At 36.7% G+C, this 18,812-nt stretch overlaps 1 protein-coding gene across 2 annotated transcripts in view; it reads left to right on the top strand.

Moving 5' to 3' along the window:
• BANK1 (B cell scaffold protein with ankyrin repeats 1) overlaps nucleotides 1-18,014 on the top strand; it is a 336,360-nt gene extending 318,346 nt beyond the window's left edge. For both annotated transcript variants that reach the window (XM_036340817.1, XM_036340827.1), the window contains exons 12-17: nucleotides 6,268-6,446; nucleotides 10,666-10,729; nucleotides 14,397-14,426; nucleotides 15,443-15,498; nucleotides 16,964-17,028; nucleotides 17,294-18,014. In XM_036340817.1, the coding sequence (XP_036196710.1) occupies nucleotides 6,268-6,446; nucleotides 10,666-10,729; nucleotides 14,397-14,426; nucleotides 15,443-15,498; nucleotides 16,964-17,023 (389 nt within the window). In that variant the 3' untranslated portion in view covers nucleotides 17,024-17,028; nucleotides 17,294-18,014. The remainder of the gene's footprint in view (nucleotides 1-6,267; nucleotides 6,447-10,665; nucleotides 10,730-14,396; nucleotides 14,427-15,442; nucleotides 15,499-16,963; nucleotides 17,029-17,293) is intronic.
• Nucleotides 18,015-18,812: the final 798 nt, after the last annotated feature.

Genomic DNA, 18,812 nt, shown 5'->3' on the forward strand with positions numbered 1-18,812 from the left:
CAGTGGTTCTCAACCTTCCTAATGCCGCAACCCTTTAATACAGTTCCTCATGTTGTGGTGACCCCCAACCATAAAATTATTTTCATTGCTACTTCATAACAGTAATTTTGCTACTGTTATGAATCATAATGTAAATATCTGATATGCAGGATGTATTTTCTTTGTTCATGACCCACAGGTTGATTACCGCTTTCTTTTCAATTTTAATATGAATTTAAAACTGCTCTGAATAATAAAGTGTTCTTTAAAAATAAATACACTTAATTTATACTTTAAAAACTATGTCAGGTAATAAAAGGAATTTTTAAAAATATTGCTAGATTAATAACTAAGGAATGTTTTAACTCAAAAGATAATCAGGGACGAGTTTTGCCACTGAGTTATTTCAAACTCAAAAGATTTTTTTCTGTTATATAAACCATCCCATGTAGTAGAAATATTAATATGCTAGTTATTTCATTAAGAAAGAATACATGATAATTTCAGTTAATGATGAAAAAGACATAAACCATTAGTGTTTAACTATTCATAATTTTTAAAAATCTTACAGAATAAAAAGAAGGATGATTTCTTAGCATGGTTAGGAATATCTTACTAGTTCAAGGGTAGAGCTATTCTCCTTAAGGCTAGGAACAAGATAAAGAAAACATATTTGCTATACATTGAAAACACAAAAAATTCCCACTAGGAAAGAGGAACATCATTTTTCTGCATAGATAGATAGATAGTATAAATTCTTCCTAAAATGATTTATAGATTTAAGAAAATCCCAATCATTTTTAAAAAATTGAAAGGATTTATATTTTGGGAGGGAGACAACAGTTTGGAAGGCTGCTTCTAAATTCACAAAGAAAATTGGATGATAGATGATTGATAGATAGATGATAGATAGATAGATAGATAGATAGATAGATAGATAGATAAGCAGAGCTGAGATCAGGCAATCATTTAGAAAAATAAAAAGGTTAATGCAGCACCTCCTGCCATACAAGTCATTTTAGCCTGCTACTTCTGCAGTGTTTACACAGTGCTTAGTGTTATATGGATATGACATTCACTAACAGTGAAAGAAAGGTTTAGGTTATAAAATTATTAAGATTTTGTGCTTTTTTTTTAGTTATATAATGCCAAATATTACCAAAAATGCAATAAGGCAGGCACTCCATCATCTCAGTGAGATTGAAGATAGCAACTCATTTCCAGGAAAGCAGATTGGCTTTAAGTATTAATACCTTTACAAGTGTTTAAACTAAAAAATTACACTTTTAGGAGTCTATTCTAAGACAATTAACATCATAACAGCCAATGATTTATGTAAAAGACTTTTAAGTAACAATAATACATAATTGTAGAAAGAATAAAAAATAACAGCAATAGCAGAATGGTTAAATACTGTATTGACTATACAGACTTTGAGATATAGCCACTAAAACACATTTCAAAGGATATTTAGTGGCATGGAAATATTTTTAGGTAATATGAATAGAAAAAAGAGAAGGAAACATATCAGCCCAATTTAGGAAAATAAAAGACATGTACAATTAAACAGGAGAAACACTAGCCCTGGACAGTTTTCTCAGTGGTTAGAGCATTGGCCTGTGGACCGAAGGGTCTTGAGTTCGATTCCCAGTCAAGGGCACGTGCCCCTGTTGCAGGTTCCCCAGCCCCAGTAAGCAACCGACTGATGTGTCTCTCACATTGCTGTTTCTCTCTCTCTGTCTCTCCCTCTCCCTTCCAATCTTTTTCTAGAAACCAATGGGAAAAATATCCTCGGGGGAGGGTTTTTTTAAAAAAAGAGAAACACTAAGATGTTTCTAACACTAACACTAAGTGATGGTCATTTTGTCTTTTAGTACTTTATTTTCTAAGTGGTAAGGAAAAGGTCATGTTCAAAGATAATTCTCAATGAAAGTTTTATTTGGATGCTTGTCAAAACAGCAAGAAGGACAATGGTTTACCTATAGGGACCACTGCAGTGTGGTTTTGCAGTAGAGGAGACATTGGTCTCATATCTGAGTATAAAAAGGTTTATAGCCAAGCAGTAGAGTGTGTGGAAGGAACAGGGAGTGGGTGGAAAATTACTAAGAGAAAACATCATGGTTAAGAGGGATTCTGGCTAAATTGACCCAGTAGGGTTCCTGCTGAAGGCTGGCAGGTGATCAGACATTACCTGGGGGATGCTGGAAGATAAGGAAACTGATCAAACATTGAAGCTGATCAGATGTCAGGAGGGGGAGATTCTGGCTTCGCATGATTCTTGTGAAAATTAGGCAACACAAAGATAAGCATGGAAGTACAAAAGGTGAGCGTCCTTTGGAAAAGGACTTGGTCGGGCCAGACTAAAGTTTAGTCAAGGACAGACTGTTAATATGTAGCCCCGCGTTAAGGAAATGTGGGGACTTGCTTGGAATTTAGAAATAAGTCAACATTCCTGGGATTTGTTAGTCTGCACATGTGGACCTGAGCTTATTTACCTGCCCATGCCCTGGCTATGGAACAAAATAGTAACTTCAGCTTTAAATCTTGGTCACTGATTCTCCCAGTTCTGTTATTGACAAGTTCTTTCCAATTGCTCCCAAAATAATTTGGTAAGATGGTACAATATGATAAGGTGTATTCTATCTGGCGTGGATTCCATGGGTAAACCCATTAGCAAAGTGGGAGATTTTTTTATTGTGAAAACAACATCGTATTATAGTGCTGGAGATTAGGAAAAAAAAAGTTATCACCTCTGATACCATCACAGTAGAGCAACTGCAACTGATATCATCTTTAAAAATGTTCTCCCATGCTTTATTATATACACAACATTGATATTGTTAAAATTTTACTCTATATACAATTTTTATCCTGCTTTTGTACTTATCATTACATAAATATGCACTTTTATGTTGCCACATGGTCTTTTTAGTTATTGCTATCTTCTATATATATAAAAGCCAAGTGGCCAGAATGCCAGAATGACCAGGTGCTTTGACGCACACTGCGGCCCCTATAGAGCCCCACCCTGAACAGGGGCAGGGCCAGCCGGCCAACCTCCCATGTCCCCTTCCTCCGGCTGGCCCGCCCCATTCTGCCCTAATTGGGGTGGGCCAGCTGGACTCACCCATGCACAAATTTGTGCACCAGGCCTCTAATTATTTTAATAATTACCTAATATTTATTAAGCAAATATTTTATATTTTACATTCCTTGTTGTTGGGCAATCAAGTTGTTTCCTTTCCAAATTTCAGTAAAAACATATTCTTCTAGCTAGCAAGTCACTGAGTAAATAGAACCTTAATGAAAAGCCCAATTTTCTTTCTCACCTAATCTATAGATGTATATACTCACCACAGTGGGTTTCTTAATGTTTATATGACCTACATTTGCTCAAATGGAATACGTTGTAGAGAGAATAATCCAAAAGAAACTAAAAGTTTACACTTGATCTTAGTCAAAAGGCCAAGAAGCGATTTTAAAAAACACTTTAGAAACTACAGTTTGTCTTGAAGCTTTTACAATAAGAGGCCGAGAATCTGCAGTATGTACACTGCATCGCCTGACTAATGCTTTTCATGGAAAAGCATGTTAAATTCGTACTAATGCTTCTGAAAATTAACAATATGTATAAAATTGGGGAGAAAAGAAAAAACCCTTCCATCCTCCATAAAATAGTAATCTAAATACAAGAAAGCAATTTTGCACACCCTACCTAAAAATACAGGTTGTACATCTTGGCTTGACTGGTCTACCTTTAGGTAGAAACCTAGTAAAGTGCCTAAATCATTTTCCTTTGCAACTTACCATGCATAGTAGAAATTCATCAAACAATTTTCTTTCATCTTTTGATAAATCTATCAAACAATTTATTTTCATCTTCATGTGAAAATAAAGGTAAAAGCAGATGTATGGAAAATCAGTCTAGTTGTGAACACCTCACTTCCAGGACTTGGTACATACAATTTCCACTGTTCCTGACTTGTTATGTTATTCTCTCTGCACAACTACACAGAATTGAATCTCTCTTCCCCCTAAAAAAGAGTCATCTTACTTTTAGCTTAGTAGCTACAATTTGAAATATGAAGGGGTGATTGAAATGAATATTATTAAAAGGATTCGTTATTTCTTTTTTAGCTAAGCTAAATCTGCACATATAGCAAAAATGAAGTTGGTACAGTTTTCCGGGAAGACTTTTCTTGTGACAGCTTCTACCAAAAGCAGAAAATTCAGCCGCATGGGTTACTTGAGATAAAAATGGATTCACACTTAGGCAAAGAGATGATGGAAGGGAGGTTCTAGTTAAAGGGCATAGCTGTTAAACGATGATGCTAACCCTCCACACGCTGGCAGGAATGGCAGGTAAAATTCTCCAGCAAACTGCACCTCACGAATTGAATTGGAGTGTGGAGACCTATAAAAAGCACACGGTACAAGGAGCAAGACCTCAATTGTTATCTGTGCTTTTGGCTCTGAACCAGGGAGCCCTCTGGCTGACTTGAGCAGCTCTAATTCCCCTGGGATTTCATGCTTCGTCATCCCTGAAAGAATAGATTTAGAGTACAGAATCTGTTGACATCTTGTTAGTTCTGGGGAAATAGAACTTCTGAAGAGAAGGGACAAGCCAAGGAAGTCCAGTGGGAATTATGGGCCATGGAGCATTTTTAGGTGCCTGTGAATCTTTCCAGAAGGAAACCCTCTCTGTATCCCTGTTCCCAGATGCCCTGCTAGAATGAGTTCTTTTCAAAACTGAGAGCGACATCAGAAGTCCTTCCAAGACTGCCCCGAGGCCCAAGCCCTCTTCACATACTTAAACCTGCCATCAAGTGCTCAGAGAAAATTCTCTTTTCCAGACTAACCAATCCCGACACTGTCAAAGAATCCTTATTCCTATCGAATTTTAATGCCCTCACTGTCTCCCTGCCCTTGTCTGTAAGCTCTGGAGACAATCTCGTTGATCTATTTCTTTCTTGAAGAAGGGACCCCAGTAAGGAGTGATTGCTCCAGGGACAGCTCATTAGTACACAGGGGTAGGACTACCTATTCTCTGCTTCTAGACTTGATGGGCATGTTTAGATTTGACAGTACACAACACGTGTGCTGCTGCTGCGGAGTTACCAGCCCCTCCTGAGATAAGACAGGAAGTATGTTGGACTTCATAAAAGAGCTGCAAACTCAAATGAGTTCTGTAGCCAGGCAGGTAGCCCATGTGTGATCCATCCAGTGAGTGTCGGGAGTGACAGGGATGGGGGAGCCAGGAGAGCACGTAATAGTCCCAGAGGCATGCAGGTGGTTCCAGTGTATTTTCTTCAAACATCACGTGGGACAAATAAGACACTGAAGCCCCCATGGCTGCAGCGTGCTCCCTCTGCACTTGAGGCCAGCCTCTGGTGAGGCATTAGTGGCCACACACAGAAGATCGAACCATCTAACTTTTTTTGTGTGAATGCCTGGGCTGCTCCAAAATTAAACTCTTAAAAAGAAAGCAGTTCACTACAAAATGACCAGCAATTATTTATTTTAAAATCTTTCAGGAATACACTTTCAAGTGATCCTAACCCTCTCGTGACATTAGGAATTTGGTTGAGATCTCTTTTCCCAAAGCTAAAAAGATTATGTTTATTCCACAAATATGTAGTTTTTTATTGTTGTTTTTTTTGTTTTGTTTTGTTTTGTTTTTAAATATATTTTATTGATTTTTCACAGAGAGGAAGGGAGAGAGACAGAGAGCCAGAAACATCGATGAGAGAGAAACATCGATCAGCTGCCTCCTGCACATCTCCCACTGGGGATGTGCCCGCAACCCAGGTACATGCCCTTGACCGGAATCGAACCCAGGACCCTTGAGTCCGCAGGCCGACACTCTATCCACTGAGCCAAACCGGTTTCGGCACAAATATGTAGTTTTAATAATAATGTTAACATTTATTTAGCTTACTATGTGGCAGGCACTATGCTAAGTCATTTTGTGCACATTTTTAAAGGAATCCTCACAAAAAGATCATGTAGTTGGCACTGCCCACGGCTAGTGTGGGGTAGAACTTTTGCTACTGTTTTTCCTCTCCTCTTTCTCTTCAGAGATGCAACACATTATTTTTAACCATGACTCTACGTGCCAGGCACCACCATCCTTAGAAAAAAAAATCACTAACAATGTCTACTGATGTATTCTGTCTCTACTCCTCGACCAGCAAGAACAAGAAACTCAAGCTGCCTATTTCTTAGAGTTTTTTCTTTCCAGTGTCATAGACTGACCTCTTGTTGAAACACCCTCCCCTGACATTGCAGACAGACCTCGGACGGAGAGCCAGGCCTTTTCCACTTTGAGGGGCTGCCTGGCTGCTGGGCAAGACGAACTCATCCTCCTGCAGGAGAAAGTGAAGAACGGGAAACTGTCTGTGGACCAAGCCCTTGAGAAATTTAAACACTGGCAGATGGGAAAGACAGGCCTGGAAATGATCCAGCAGGTAATGTTGTCCCCAATCCCTTCTGGAACATTCCCTCATGGACAGAGCTCCAAGCCTTTTTGTAAATGTTGAGTCTTCACAAGAAATACAGGCAACTGTTTGATTGTTTTCAAATTGCCACAAAAAGTAGATGTGTTCAAACTACCAAATGAAGTTGAAAATATCCAGACTGCATGTTTACAAACCACTGGTGAATTCAGTCCCGAGACACAATACCTAACCAGCTTCTAAGGCTGTCGTTAGTACCATATAGTGAATGCTTTATGAATCTCATTGATGAAATTAGGGTGACTCCTCCATAAATGAACATGTGTTCAACATACAGAAGAGTAGTATTTAGACCAGACTTGAAACAAGAGAATGACTGAAATCATATCAGGCAGTAGTCCTAAATGCAACATAGTATTATTATCTTCTCTTCCCTTTAACCTGCCATGAGCATTAACTTCAGATAAGCCTCATCTTGTCTTCTATAAATATAATTTACAACCTGAGAGGGGATTGGAGTAGATGGTCCAGCGATGAGAATAAAAACAAAATGCACCATATATACCCCAGGACATTCCTCAGTGAGGGTATCAGGGTCTTACCCTATGTATCCCACAGGCCTTCCTATGTCCAAAACATTCCAACGGTTTTTGTCTTCTCATCACAGAAAGCCCCAGTGTCTTAGAAACCAGTTGTCAGGCAGGTATTTGATGAAACACATTTAATTAGCTAGTTTAGGCCAAAGTACAAATAATCACTAATAGCTTAATACGCTGGCTTTCCTAGGGGATCCGTTTTTATTTTAAAACAATGCTCATGAAAACAATATAAACAATACGGCCCATCCACAGGGCATAGTTTAGGCAAAGGGACTTCCCAGGACATCTGAGATGAGCCCATGTCAGAACCCATCTGTCTCCAGGGGCAGCTCTAGCTGTGGGTCGGTGGTTAGACGTGGTCCAGGCTTTGCAGTGCTAAGCAAGGGCAGTGACTTTGCCACACAAATGTAAGGAATGCTGATTGTCGAGTTTTGTAACTGATCATTGTTTATGCTTCTCAGTCTGTGCCAGTTCCACCACCATCAAACATCCCTCTGTCCTGAAACAGGTAAAATATGTTAAAGTGCAGACATGCTGATCACCCACCTGGAAGTGCTAGGTTATATGAATTTTGTTGAAATAAGTCAGTTGTATTTCAACCTCCTTTAACCCTTCAGTAATAAAGTTTACAATTTAGAGTAGTTCAACCTAAATACCTTCTTGGAAAGGACTTCACTAGTTGTTTTATTAAACACTTAGCTATTTCTATTTTGTTTGTGTATTTCCATTTAATGTTGTTTTAGAAAGAATTTAAGGTGATCAATACTCATTACTTTAAGACTGATTTCACTTACCTAGTTTAAGGGACAATGGAATAATGAATATGGTTAGTCTTTATGCAAAACAAAATAAAACAACACAAAATAACCTGTGTATTCAAAAAGAGACACTAAGGCTACTTTGCATAAGATCCAAAAGTTTAATAATTCTGATGGAATATTGTTTGAGGTCTCAAACAGTACTTTTTTTTCTAGTTTTATTGAGATATAATTGATATAATATTGTATAATATTAAAGTGTTCAAAGTATTGATTTGATATTTACATATTGTCAAATGATTACCATGATAGTGCTAGCTAACATTTCCATCATCACATAATTACCATTTGGGGGGGTGGAGAGAGTGAGAACGCTTATTATCTACTTTCTTAGCAAACTTTTAAGTGTATAATACAGTGTTGTTTACTGTAATCACTGTGCTATACATTAGATCCCCATAACTTATCTTATAGCTGAAAGTTTATACCCTTTGACCAACATCTTATCGCCCACTCCCCCAGTCCCTGCTAACCACCATTTTACTCTCTTTCTATGAGTTTGACATTTTAAGATTCAGCATTGAAGTGATATGAAATAGTATTTATCTTTCTTTCTCTGACATTTTTTACTTAGCATAATGCCTTAAAGGTATGCTCAACCTTTTTTCTCGTGGCTGAAGAAGATTCATTAAACATATATCATATGTTTACATCACATCTTCTTTATCCATTCATCCATTGACAGACTCTTGAGTTGTTCCATATCTTGGCTTTTGTGAATAATGCTGCAGTGAGCATGGGAGTGCAGATACCTCTTTAAAATCCTATTTTCACTTCCTTCTGATATATACTCAGAAGTGAGTTTGATGAATTAAATGGTAGTTGTATTTTTAATTTTTCAAGAACATATGTACTATTTTCCTTAGTGACTGAACCAATTTACAGCCCCACCAACAGCACTCAGGGTTCCCTTTCTTCACATCCTTCTAACACCGTCATCTCTCGTCTTTTTTATTATAGCCATTGTAACAGGAGTGAGGTGATATCTCATTGTGGTTTTGACTTGTATTTCCCTTGTAATTAGTGACGTTGAGGATCTTTTCATATATGTTTGTTATTTGTGTGTCATTAATAGCTATTTCACTTCTGCTGCCCATTTTTAACCAGATTATTTGTTCTTTTCCTATTGAGTTATGAGTTCTTTACGCATTTTGGATATTAACATCTTATACAGGATTTACAAATATTTTCTCCCATTCTATAGGTTACCTTTTAATTTTGTTGATGGTTTCTTTTGTTGTGTAGGAGCTTTTCAGGTTGAGGTAGTCACTCCTATTTATTTTTATTTTTATTGCCTGTGATCTTGGGTATCATATCCAAAAAGAGTTGCCAAGACCAATGTTGAGGAGCTTTTCCCCTATATTTTCTTAGTCCTTAATATAAGGACCTGGACAGTAGTCAGAACAATAAAAGAATTCTTCCATTTTTTTTTAACATACACAGACCCACAGTCAATCCCACTTTTCATTATTACTTTTGTCATTTAAAAAAAATATTTGTTTGTACCCTGAGGGTGAATCTATCAGAGATAATTATAAAGCCATATTATTATTGACAGAGGAATTATCTTAGGAAGCTAACAGGAAAAATGACACAAACATAGAGTTAATAATAGAAGAGTTTCTAGATGAGATGGTTGTAAAGGTAAAAGCCTTGTCTTTCACTCTCCTCACTCCTGCTCATGTTCACCGAGTGCCTGAAGAACATTTGCTCCTCTCTTAGGAGAGTACCTGTAAGGCAATGAAAACAACTCTTTATTTAGGAAATGTGATTTTTTTAGGCTTTAGGGGAAACCCCTAAGAAAAAGTGCTGCTCTTAAGTTTTCTGCTAAAAGGGAGTTTTTGATTGTTAGCTTATTTTATATTGTGGTTAAAAAGAATCAAAGTTCAATGCAGAGTATTTGGAAAGCAGAGAAAGATCACAAGTTAGCTAGGAAGGGGAATCCAGTTATGTTTCCCTTGCTTCTGAGTCCATAGTTCTTAGAAGGGATTCCTAGAAAGGAGTGTGTACTACAGAACCTGTCAGCTCTGGCAGCGGCAAGTCACCATTGTGTCACTCTCCTGCTTTTGGTCACCAAACTGCCAATGTAGACCCCTTAAGGTGTTAGATTAGTAAAACAGCTTCCAAAAGAGCTGGGTTCTGGGTTTGATTCCTGACTCTACCACTTATATAACTGTGTGATTTGGGAAAGTTACTTCACCTTTCTATATCACAGTTTCCACATGTGTAAAATGAGATGATGACATTTTTATCTACTTCATAGATTAATGAGGATTAAGTAAAATAATACATGCAAAGTTTCAAGGATAGCCCAGCTGGTGTGGTTCAGTGATTGAGTGACGACCCATGAACCAGGAGGTCATGGTTTGATTCCCGGTCAGGGCACATGTCTGGGTTTCAGGCTACATCTCCAGTAGGGGGCGTGCAGGAGGTGGCCGATCAGTGATTTTCATCATTGATGTTTCTATCTCTTTCCCTCTCTCTTCCTCTCTGAAGTCAATAAAAACATAAATAAGTAAGTAAATAAATAAATCCTATATATAAAGAGCTAATATGCTAATTAGACCAAAGAGCAGAACAACCGTCCGGATAACCTTCCGGACCACCTTCGGATGAAAAAGCCAGGGCTGTGAAGGCCAAGGCAGCTGCCCAGGGCTGCGAGGCCCGGGGCTGTGAGGGCCAAGCCCCTTGCACGAATTTCATGCATCAGGCCTCTAGTAAATAAATAATTGGCTATAGTAGTTGTGTTTCATCTTGACCCATGAACATTTGGGTAAATCTTGATTTCTGTTTCCTGGTTGTTTCCTCATTTAGGAAAAACTACGCCAACTACGAGATTGCATTATTGGGAAGAGGCCAGAAGAAGCAAATGTCTATGGTAAGTACAACTTGCCTATTATTCAAAAATGATAGTGTGATGAAGTGGGAAATACAAGGACTTTGGAGTCAAGCAGTCCTGACTTCATAACCACACTCCATCACTGCTCACCTGTGTGACCAGACAATGCCTCTAATCCCTGGTACTCAGGTTCCTTGTCTGCAAAACAGGAACAAGTACACATATCTGAAAGTGGTTTAATAAGTTCACATATCAAATGCTTTCACCTTCTCTGACCCATAATGGACATTCAGTAAGTGCCAGTTATCCTTCTTTCCTTTGATTTCGATGTAAGTTGAAAACAAGATGATTCTGCTCCAGTTTCTTTTACATGAGCCATTGTACAGAGTATTAAATTTTTAATGCGTCATACTTTTTTAATAAATAGAATAGTCTCAATATAGTCAGTTCTCACAACTGTCCACATGTGGCTCATTTTAAATTGAAATTTCCTGTTGCCTTCTCCTGCAGCTAGCCTGCTTCTTGGCAATGCAGATTCCCCTTGCTAATATTTAACAGTTTTGCTCTCAGGCAAAACAAAAAACAAACAAACAACACTCATCTTAATGTCAACACAAATCAAGCATTGTTAAGATGGTAAATCCTCTCCAAAGATAAACAACACATTCCAAAGTTGAAAATAAATATATTCTTACTACCTGACCACTCTTTTCCCAAGTCCTTTCTCCTGCCAGATAATTAAAAACTAACAACCACTAGCAAAGCTTGCAAGCTCTCATCTCTTCCATTTTCAGTAATAATGCATAGCTTTTAGCTAGTGCTTCATGTTGAAAGTCACCCTGTTAAAAGTCACCCTTTTCATATTATTGGTTTGTTATCTACTTTTCCATAGAGAATTCTTCTAGCTCTCTTAGAAATGTTTTCTAAAAAAGAAATACTATCTAAAATAATTAAGTACATAAACAATTTACAGATAACTAAAGTTCTATAAACTTCCATTCTAATGTGGGATGAGGTGAAAATTTTAACAAAGTATAAAATTACAAAATATATAAATAATTTTGCTAAGGACCATTAAGTAGTAGTAGTAGCTAATACTTATTGACTATCTACTATACAGCTAACATGACCTCATTAATTTCCTATAATAACCTTTTTAGGTAGGCATTAGTTCCAATTTATAAATAAGGAAGCTAAGACTCTGAAACACTAAGACAACTGAAGACACATAGATTAGAAACTAAAATCTATTTCTGTTTGAATCCAAAGTCAATGCTTTTAATCATTGATATCCTAATTAGAATCTACTAGTTCTCCTCCCAGCCAAAGTGGAGTAAGTAGTCGCAAATAAATTCTCCCACTGTGGAGAACACTAATACTGGGCAAAAATATGAGACAACTGCTTTCGGGAAGTGGACAACAGAAAACCTAAAACTAGAATCCCAGAGACAAGCAAAACTTCTGTAGTCGTTCCCATAATTCCCAGAGACTAATTTCCTGACTACAAACTGTGCAAAGCAAGGCAGTCCTATTAAACTGAGGAGACAAAGATCCAAGACCAGGCAGTGTGTGCGGTGGTTCACTGAAGCAGTAGCTGTGTAGAGGTAGCCTCAGAGGGCGCGAGGGTCTCCACGGGGCTGTGGCTGAGAGATGAACTCTGTGCACATGCAGAGCAAGACCACTTGAGGTACGCAAGATAGCAGTTTCTAGGGCACTGAATGCAGAACAGACTCTAGAATTTAAGTGGAGTTAGAAAAAAGCCATACTGGGGACATGTGAGTTCCTGCCCAGACAGAATGGAAACACTTTGTTAAAATACCTGGCATTCTGCTGTGATGCCACGAAATGTAAGGTGTAAGGACCATGACTTAGAGTGGGACCCACTGTAGACCCACCATAACAAAGTCTAAAACCAAGCCGCTATAAGATCCACATGGAACACAGAAAAAAAAAAACACCCTAATATTTTACATCTACCTGCTATGTATAATTTTCTGTTTCCAATACCCCCTCACCCTATATAACGTTTTCAGCATTTATAATATTACAATTTTGCTGTCTGTGAATTCTCTGATTTTATTTATCTGAAAATGTCTTTATTTCAACAAATGTTTGAAGGACATTTTCTCTGGATTTACAATTCTAAGTGGTCATTTTTATTTTCAGCACTTCAATGATATTATTACATTCTATTTAGTCCTCCACTATTTCTGCTGAGAAATTAGTGAGTATTTCTATCCTTTTTCCTCTATATGAAATGTGACTTTTTTCTCTGGCTACTTTCAAGAATATCTTTCTATTTCGGTTTGAAGTAGTCTGACTATAATTGCCTATATGGAGTCCTCTTAACAGCTATGCTATTTGGAGGGGTTTTTTTAAGTCCTTGAAACTCTATGGAGATGGTTTACATTAAATTTGGCAAAAGTTTTGGCCATTATTTTTTTTAAATGTTTTGTCCAAAACTCACTCTTGTCTCCTCTGGGACTCTAATTATATTCATGCTACACTGTTACATTGTTCTACATACATGTCCCTGACGCTCTGTTCTTTTTAACCATTTTTATCTTCCTGTTCATCATATTGAATAACTTCTATTGTTTTGTCTTCAACTTTATTAACTCTCTGTTATATCCAATAAGCTCATCTGATGAATTTTTATTTCTTTTATTATAATTTTAATTTATATAATCTCCATTTAGTTATTTTATATAGTTTCAATGTTTTGCTGAGATTTCCTATTTATTCACTCCTTAAAACCATATTTTTTATGAAGTTAACTGTTTATCAGAACTACAGTCAAGCCTTAGCTGAAGTCAACAATGGAATCATCTCAGGTTTTTATTGATGGTTTTCATTTGCTTTTCTATGATTTATATTTTTCAGTTTTTTTCATATCTCTGCCTTTAAAAAAAATAAGTACTATACATTATAGATAATCTGCTGTATATTCTGAATTCTGTAATATTCTTCTGATGTGTTTGATTCTGGTTTTAGCAGAGAGTTCGATTACTGATGTGAACTTGTGTAGGCTTGGCTTTGTGCTTTTTTTCAGGGTTGACTTACAGAGAGCCCCATATCTTTTCTAGGCCCTCAGTGGGACTAAGCCTACACTTAAGTTGGGTGTTATAACATACAAAATAGGAAAAAATATATAAACAATCACAGATATTATACTGAGTGAAAGATGCTAGAAACAAAGAAGTATGCTCTGAAATTCTAGATAAAACTAATCTACTAAAGATAGAAATCAGATCAGGGGCTACCAGGAATATTGGTGGGGTGAGGATTGATGCAAGGGGAGAAAAATGTTCCCTTTCCTAACTGGCTGTATAAGTTTGTCAAAATCATACTCTTAAAAATGTTTGAATTGTACTATATGTAATTATTACTGACTAATGCTAATTTCAAAAAAGAGTGGAGTAGCCCATGCTAAAAGACTACCAAAGCAGAACAGCAAGCTTTTATTAAGTGTCACACATATCTAAAATCAGACCTTGGGACAAGCACCAAGAGGAAGAAAAGACACAGGTAATAAAAGACATGGTTTCTCACACTTAGTGGATGGAGGTTAGTAGTTTTTAAATCAGATTGTGAAATTTCATGCTCACCTTAAAGATAAGTAACAATAAAAACAACATAAAGAAGAAAGCTTAGAATAAATATTATATCAAACCCAGTAGATGGTTTTTGTCTTTTTATTTTCTAGATAAGCTCACCATCGTGCACCATCCAAATGGTAAGTGCTCGGTATGTATGGGAGGATTTAGGACTAAGTCAACACACACAGTAAACCAACTCCAATACACATTAAGCCTGGTATTATTAGGCAGATCAGTGTATCATCTCACATAGATTTTGTATTTATATGCAAAACCACTTGATAACCAATAAATTGTGAGAGAGTTTTAGACTAGCACTGCTAGGGGCCTTGTTATATAGCAAAAGAAGCTTGTACTTTGAACTCTCCCTGACCTGGCTTTTTACAAGTTACTAGTGGTGACCTTTGGCAAATCACTTACATTTTTTAGGCCTCAGCTTCCTCGTATGTAAAATGTAGATAAGAATTCTGCCATGGGAATTGCTATAAAGATATACATAAATAAGAGCTGATGTTTGATGCGTGGAGTTGTTGATAGAGCCAATGAAATTGGAATAGCACTTGAGTGATTCACTTTAGTGTAATGGGGAGGAATGTGCGCAGAATCTTGGGAAGGCAGAGAGGAAACAGAGGTCAGCGAGGCAGCTGTTGGATAATCAGAAACAACTGTCTATGGACTGAACCAAAGCACTGCCTGTGGGAATGGGGAAGCAATAGAAGCGAGCAGTGTGGCTGGGATGGAAAATGGGAAGCCTGTGCTACAGGCAGGAGGGTAGTAGAATGTGCCAACGGGAGGTATTAGGAATCATTTTTCTTAAAAAGTGTATTTTGCTATCGGTGAATCCTGGTACATGGGGAAAAGAAAAATAAAGGAAGAAAGAAAAAGCAAGTGAGGGTTGTTAGTCAAAGGTGTTGCACTGTTTCTGAGCTGAAGCAACTCCTTGTTGTCCTACCCAAGTGAATCTTTATGGACGGAGAAATTAATAGCATACTTGCCAAGGGTGCCTTTTGGTATGCCCTTTTCTCTCTTTAGTAATTGTTCTCTTTACCCATATCCTACTCTTTGGATATATACATATTTTAAAAGTCCTGAATAAATGAATTATTAAATGTGTGAATGACTAAAGAGATAATAACAGAGTTTGTATTTCTAGGTAACGAAAGTGTCCACAATGAAAATACTTTATATAGCATGCCCCTTGGCAATAAGGTAGGTTGTATTTATCTTAATTTTTATAAAATGCAAAAAAAAAAAAGAATTTTGTTAAGACCATAAGAGCCTTTTATCTTGATTATGCTTTGAAACATTTTGAAAATATGAATAAAATAGGTTATTTAAGCATTTGTGTGCAAAATCCATGAGCAATAATTTTAAGAACTCAACTGTTTGGAAAAAAGCAGGGAAGGAACTTGATCAAAGGAAAAAGGCATTGAGGCCAAAGCATGGCTTAATTCCACATGCATGGACCAAATACATCCTAGATGAGGTAGGAAGACATCATCTTTAGCAATAAGAATATAATCAGTCTATTTGTCTCACAATGTACACAGTCCTTAATGTCTAGTTATAGAAAAAATTATAGTATATTGTTCATGTAAACATGCATTACTTCACATTCTAGAGTGAACTAATGATAAATTGCTAATGGGAAGCTAAAATAACACTAAACAAAAACAGCAGCAATTGAAAACCAAGATCAGTTCAAGACAATACTGATAATGACCTGAACACAAATTTTTTTCATAAAAATTGTGATTCCCACTACCTATATATATGGGATGTAGAAAATGTGCACTGTTACTCCAAGTCATTGGCAGCTGGATTTCTTGCTAAAATCCAGAATTAGAGCCCTTGGTAAGTTCTCATAATAAACCAATTTTAGTGTACCATGTTTTAATTACCCTCAATATCTCTAATGTTTCAAATAAATCATAAGTAATCATAAAAGCCATTCACTCCTAAGAACTGATTGAAGTATTTGCATTTCTGGATCATTCTGTGACCCACCAATGGGCTATAGACCTAATGAGTCTATATATATATAGACTCATTAAACTCTTTCTGCTATAGCAGAATTATGGGGTAACACCTAGGCCAGTGATGGTGAACCTATGACATGCGTGTCACAGGTGACACGCGAACTCATTTTTTTGGTTGATTTTTCTTTGTTAAATGGCATTTAAATATATAAAATAAATATCAAAAATATAAGTCTTTGTTTTACTATGGTTGCAAATATCAAAAAATTTCTATATGTGACATGGCACCAGAGTTAAGTTACAGTTTTTCAAAATGCTGACACGCCGAGCTCAAAAGGTTCGCCATCACTGCCCTAGGCCCAGGAATTTATGAAAATATCTTTGTCAAATGAAGATCCTTCTATAAAAGCTAAAGGACTGTACAACCATGACATGTCATTTTGGAGTAAGATTTTGGATAAGAGAAACGAATACAAATTACCAACACTGGGAAATAAAATTTGAACTCGGGATTTTGATGAAGTTGAGCCTTACAATGATTCTTTCTTTTTAAGATGGAGAATTGTCTTGTCAGTTGCCTCTACAAAGTTGTTTTTGTGTGACTGTGAAAGGCAACTATGACTTTATTATGTTTCTTTGCTCAGTCTAAAAAATGGAGAAATAGTAGCTAGTTCTTTATCTTTTTTTTTTCTTAGCCTCCTGCTCGACTCCAAGTTGAAAAGGAATTTGGTTTCTGTTGCAGAAAAGATCACTAAGGAAGGTAAGAAAAACAGCTATATTAAAATAAAATAAAAAAAACCCTAAAGCAGCCTTATTAGGAACTTGAAGGAATCATTTGTCTAGCAAACAGAATATTCTTAAATATTTCATTTTCTTCTTCTGAAAGAATAAACACATGTATTTTTCAAGCCAAAGGTGATTGTTCCTTAGAAAGATTTATGTATGGGGGTGATTTCATGCTAGCTAATCAATTTCAATTGATGATTCATTATTCACTAATACATTTCCTGTGATCTCATTTTCAGGTTATTATAATGAAACAGGAATCTGCAGACATTGTGCTTTCTGGGTGAAGCGAGCTTGCATTTGGATTTGCTGTCTTCAGAGCAAATCTATACTATGAAAGAAAAAGCAGCCCTCTGGATTTCAGATTTTATTATTGCCACGATTGATTGACATTGCATCTGCTTCAGATGGGTACATCAAGCCTAAAATTGAATGCCCCAGCAATTGCATTCTTTGAAAATGAAATTCTTGCATTTTACAATGCACTTTCCCACTGGAGCAGCTATCTCCCATTTTGAAAATGGAAGGAAAGCAAGAGCAGAAAAGTAAAATGCTCCGTAGCAGTTATGGGGCCTCTTTTAGGCACTAACCTTAACAAATTACTCCTTTTGTCCTTGGAATAACCGTGGAAATACAAATTTGTTCAACACGTATTTGCCTTTTCAGTGGTTGGTCCATTTTCTGAATTTCTCATATTCAAAACTACCTATTGTCACATCATGCTTGCAGAAACCTTCCCTTATTTAGTGCTTATTTGCATGTAATCCTGAGAAAATTGTTTTCCTAACGTTTTGTATCTCATATTAATATAAATTTCTACAACCTGTATCCCTCATTAAAAGACTTATAATTTCATCAAATTACTTCTTAGGCACACCTTACTAGCTTAGAATAGAAAGTGGATTTCCCATTGTAGGATTTTCATGCACAATTGCTGCAAATAAAATAAATGCTTAAAGCTATGTCTGACTTTCAAAATCAATACATGAGAATTAACCACTAAATTCTTCTGCTTACCAGGTTACTGAGAGAGTCTACCAAAATTATTTGAAAACAAGTGAACTTGATTAATTTCACTGCGTAGTGCCCACAAAGTAGAGTAAACACAAATGCTGTTTTTCTAGCTTCTAAACAGTGATAGGAATGACTATTTTTTAAAAAGTGATTCTGAAAAATATTGATCAGAAGTTTCTCAATACCGTTAACATTCTTTTGAAAGCTCATCAATTAATCGGTTTAATTAATCCCTATAGAAGCTGCTTTTGATTATTATATTTGGAAATTCAGCCTATATATTCACATCCATGCTTTCAAGAAATGACATGCTGTTCCACTGAGCCCCCATCTGTGTGGATTGTCGCACCCAGACAGTTAGAGAGAGCAGTAGGAAAACTGACTGCTTTTTTATCATTTTCTCCATTTATAAAATGTAAATGTATGCAACATCTGTAAAGTTAAAACTTCCATATTTTCCTGTGATTGATGCCTACAGTTATACCATTAACTTTAGTCTTATTAAAACTGTGAAATTCAGTGACAGGTAAAATGTTAGCTTTCCTGATTATAATGCAATTAGATCATCTCTTACCTGAGACGTGGTTAAGGGTGGAAGTGGGAGAGAAGGCCTGAGTGTTATTCAGATCTTTAACATGGATGGGAATCTAAATTCAGGATCTTTGAAATTCCACCCTTGTGGACTGGGCTAACTTAGAATAAAATCATGGGGAAAAGCCCATTTAATAGCCTCTTTCCCAAAAC

Source organism: Myotis myotis, unplaced genomic scaffold (assembly GCF_014108235.1).
Source record: "Myotis myotis isolate mMyoMyo1 unplaced genomic scaffold, mMyoMyo1.p scaffold_m19_p_1, whole genome shotgun sequence".
Classification (NCBI taxonomy): domain Eukaryota; kingdom Metazoa; phylum Chordata; class Mammalia; order Chiroptera; family Vespertilionidae; genus Myotis; species Myotis myotis.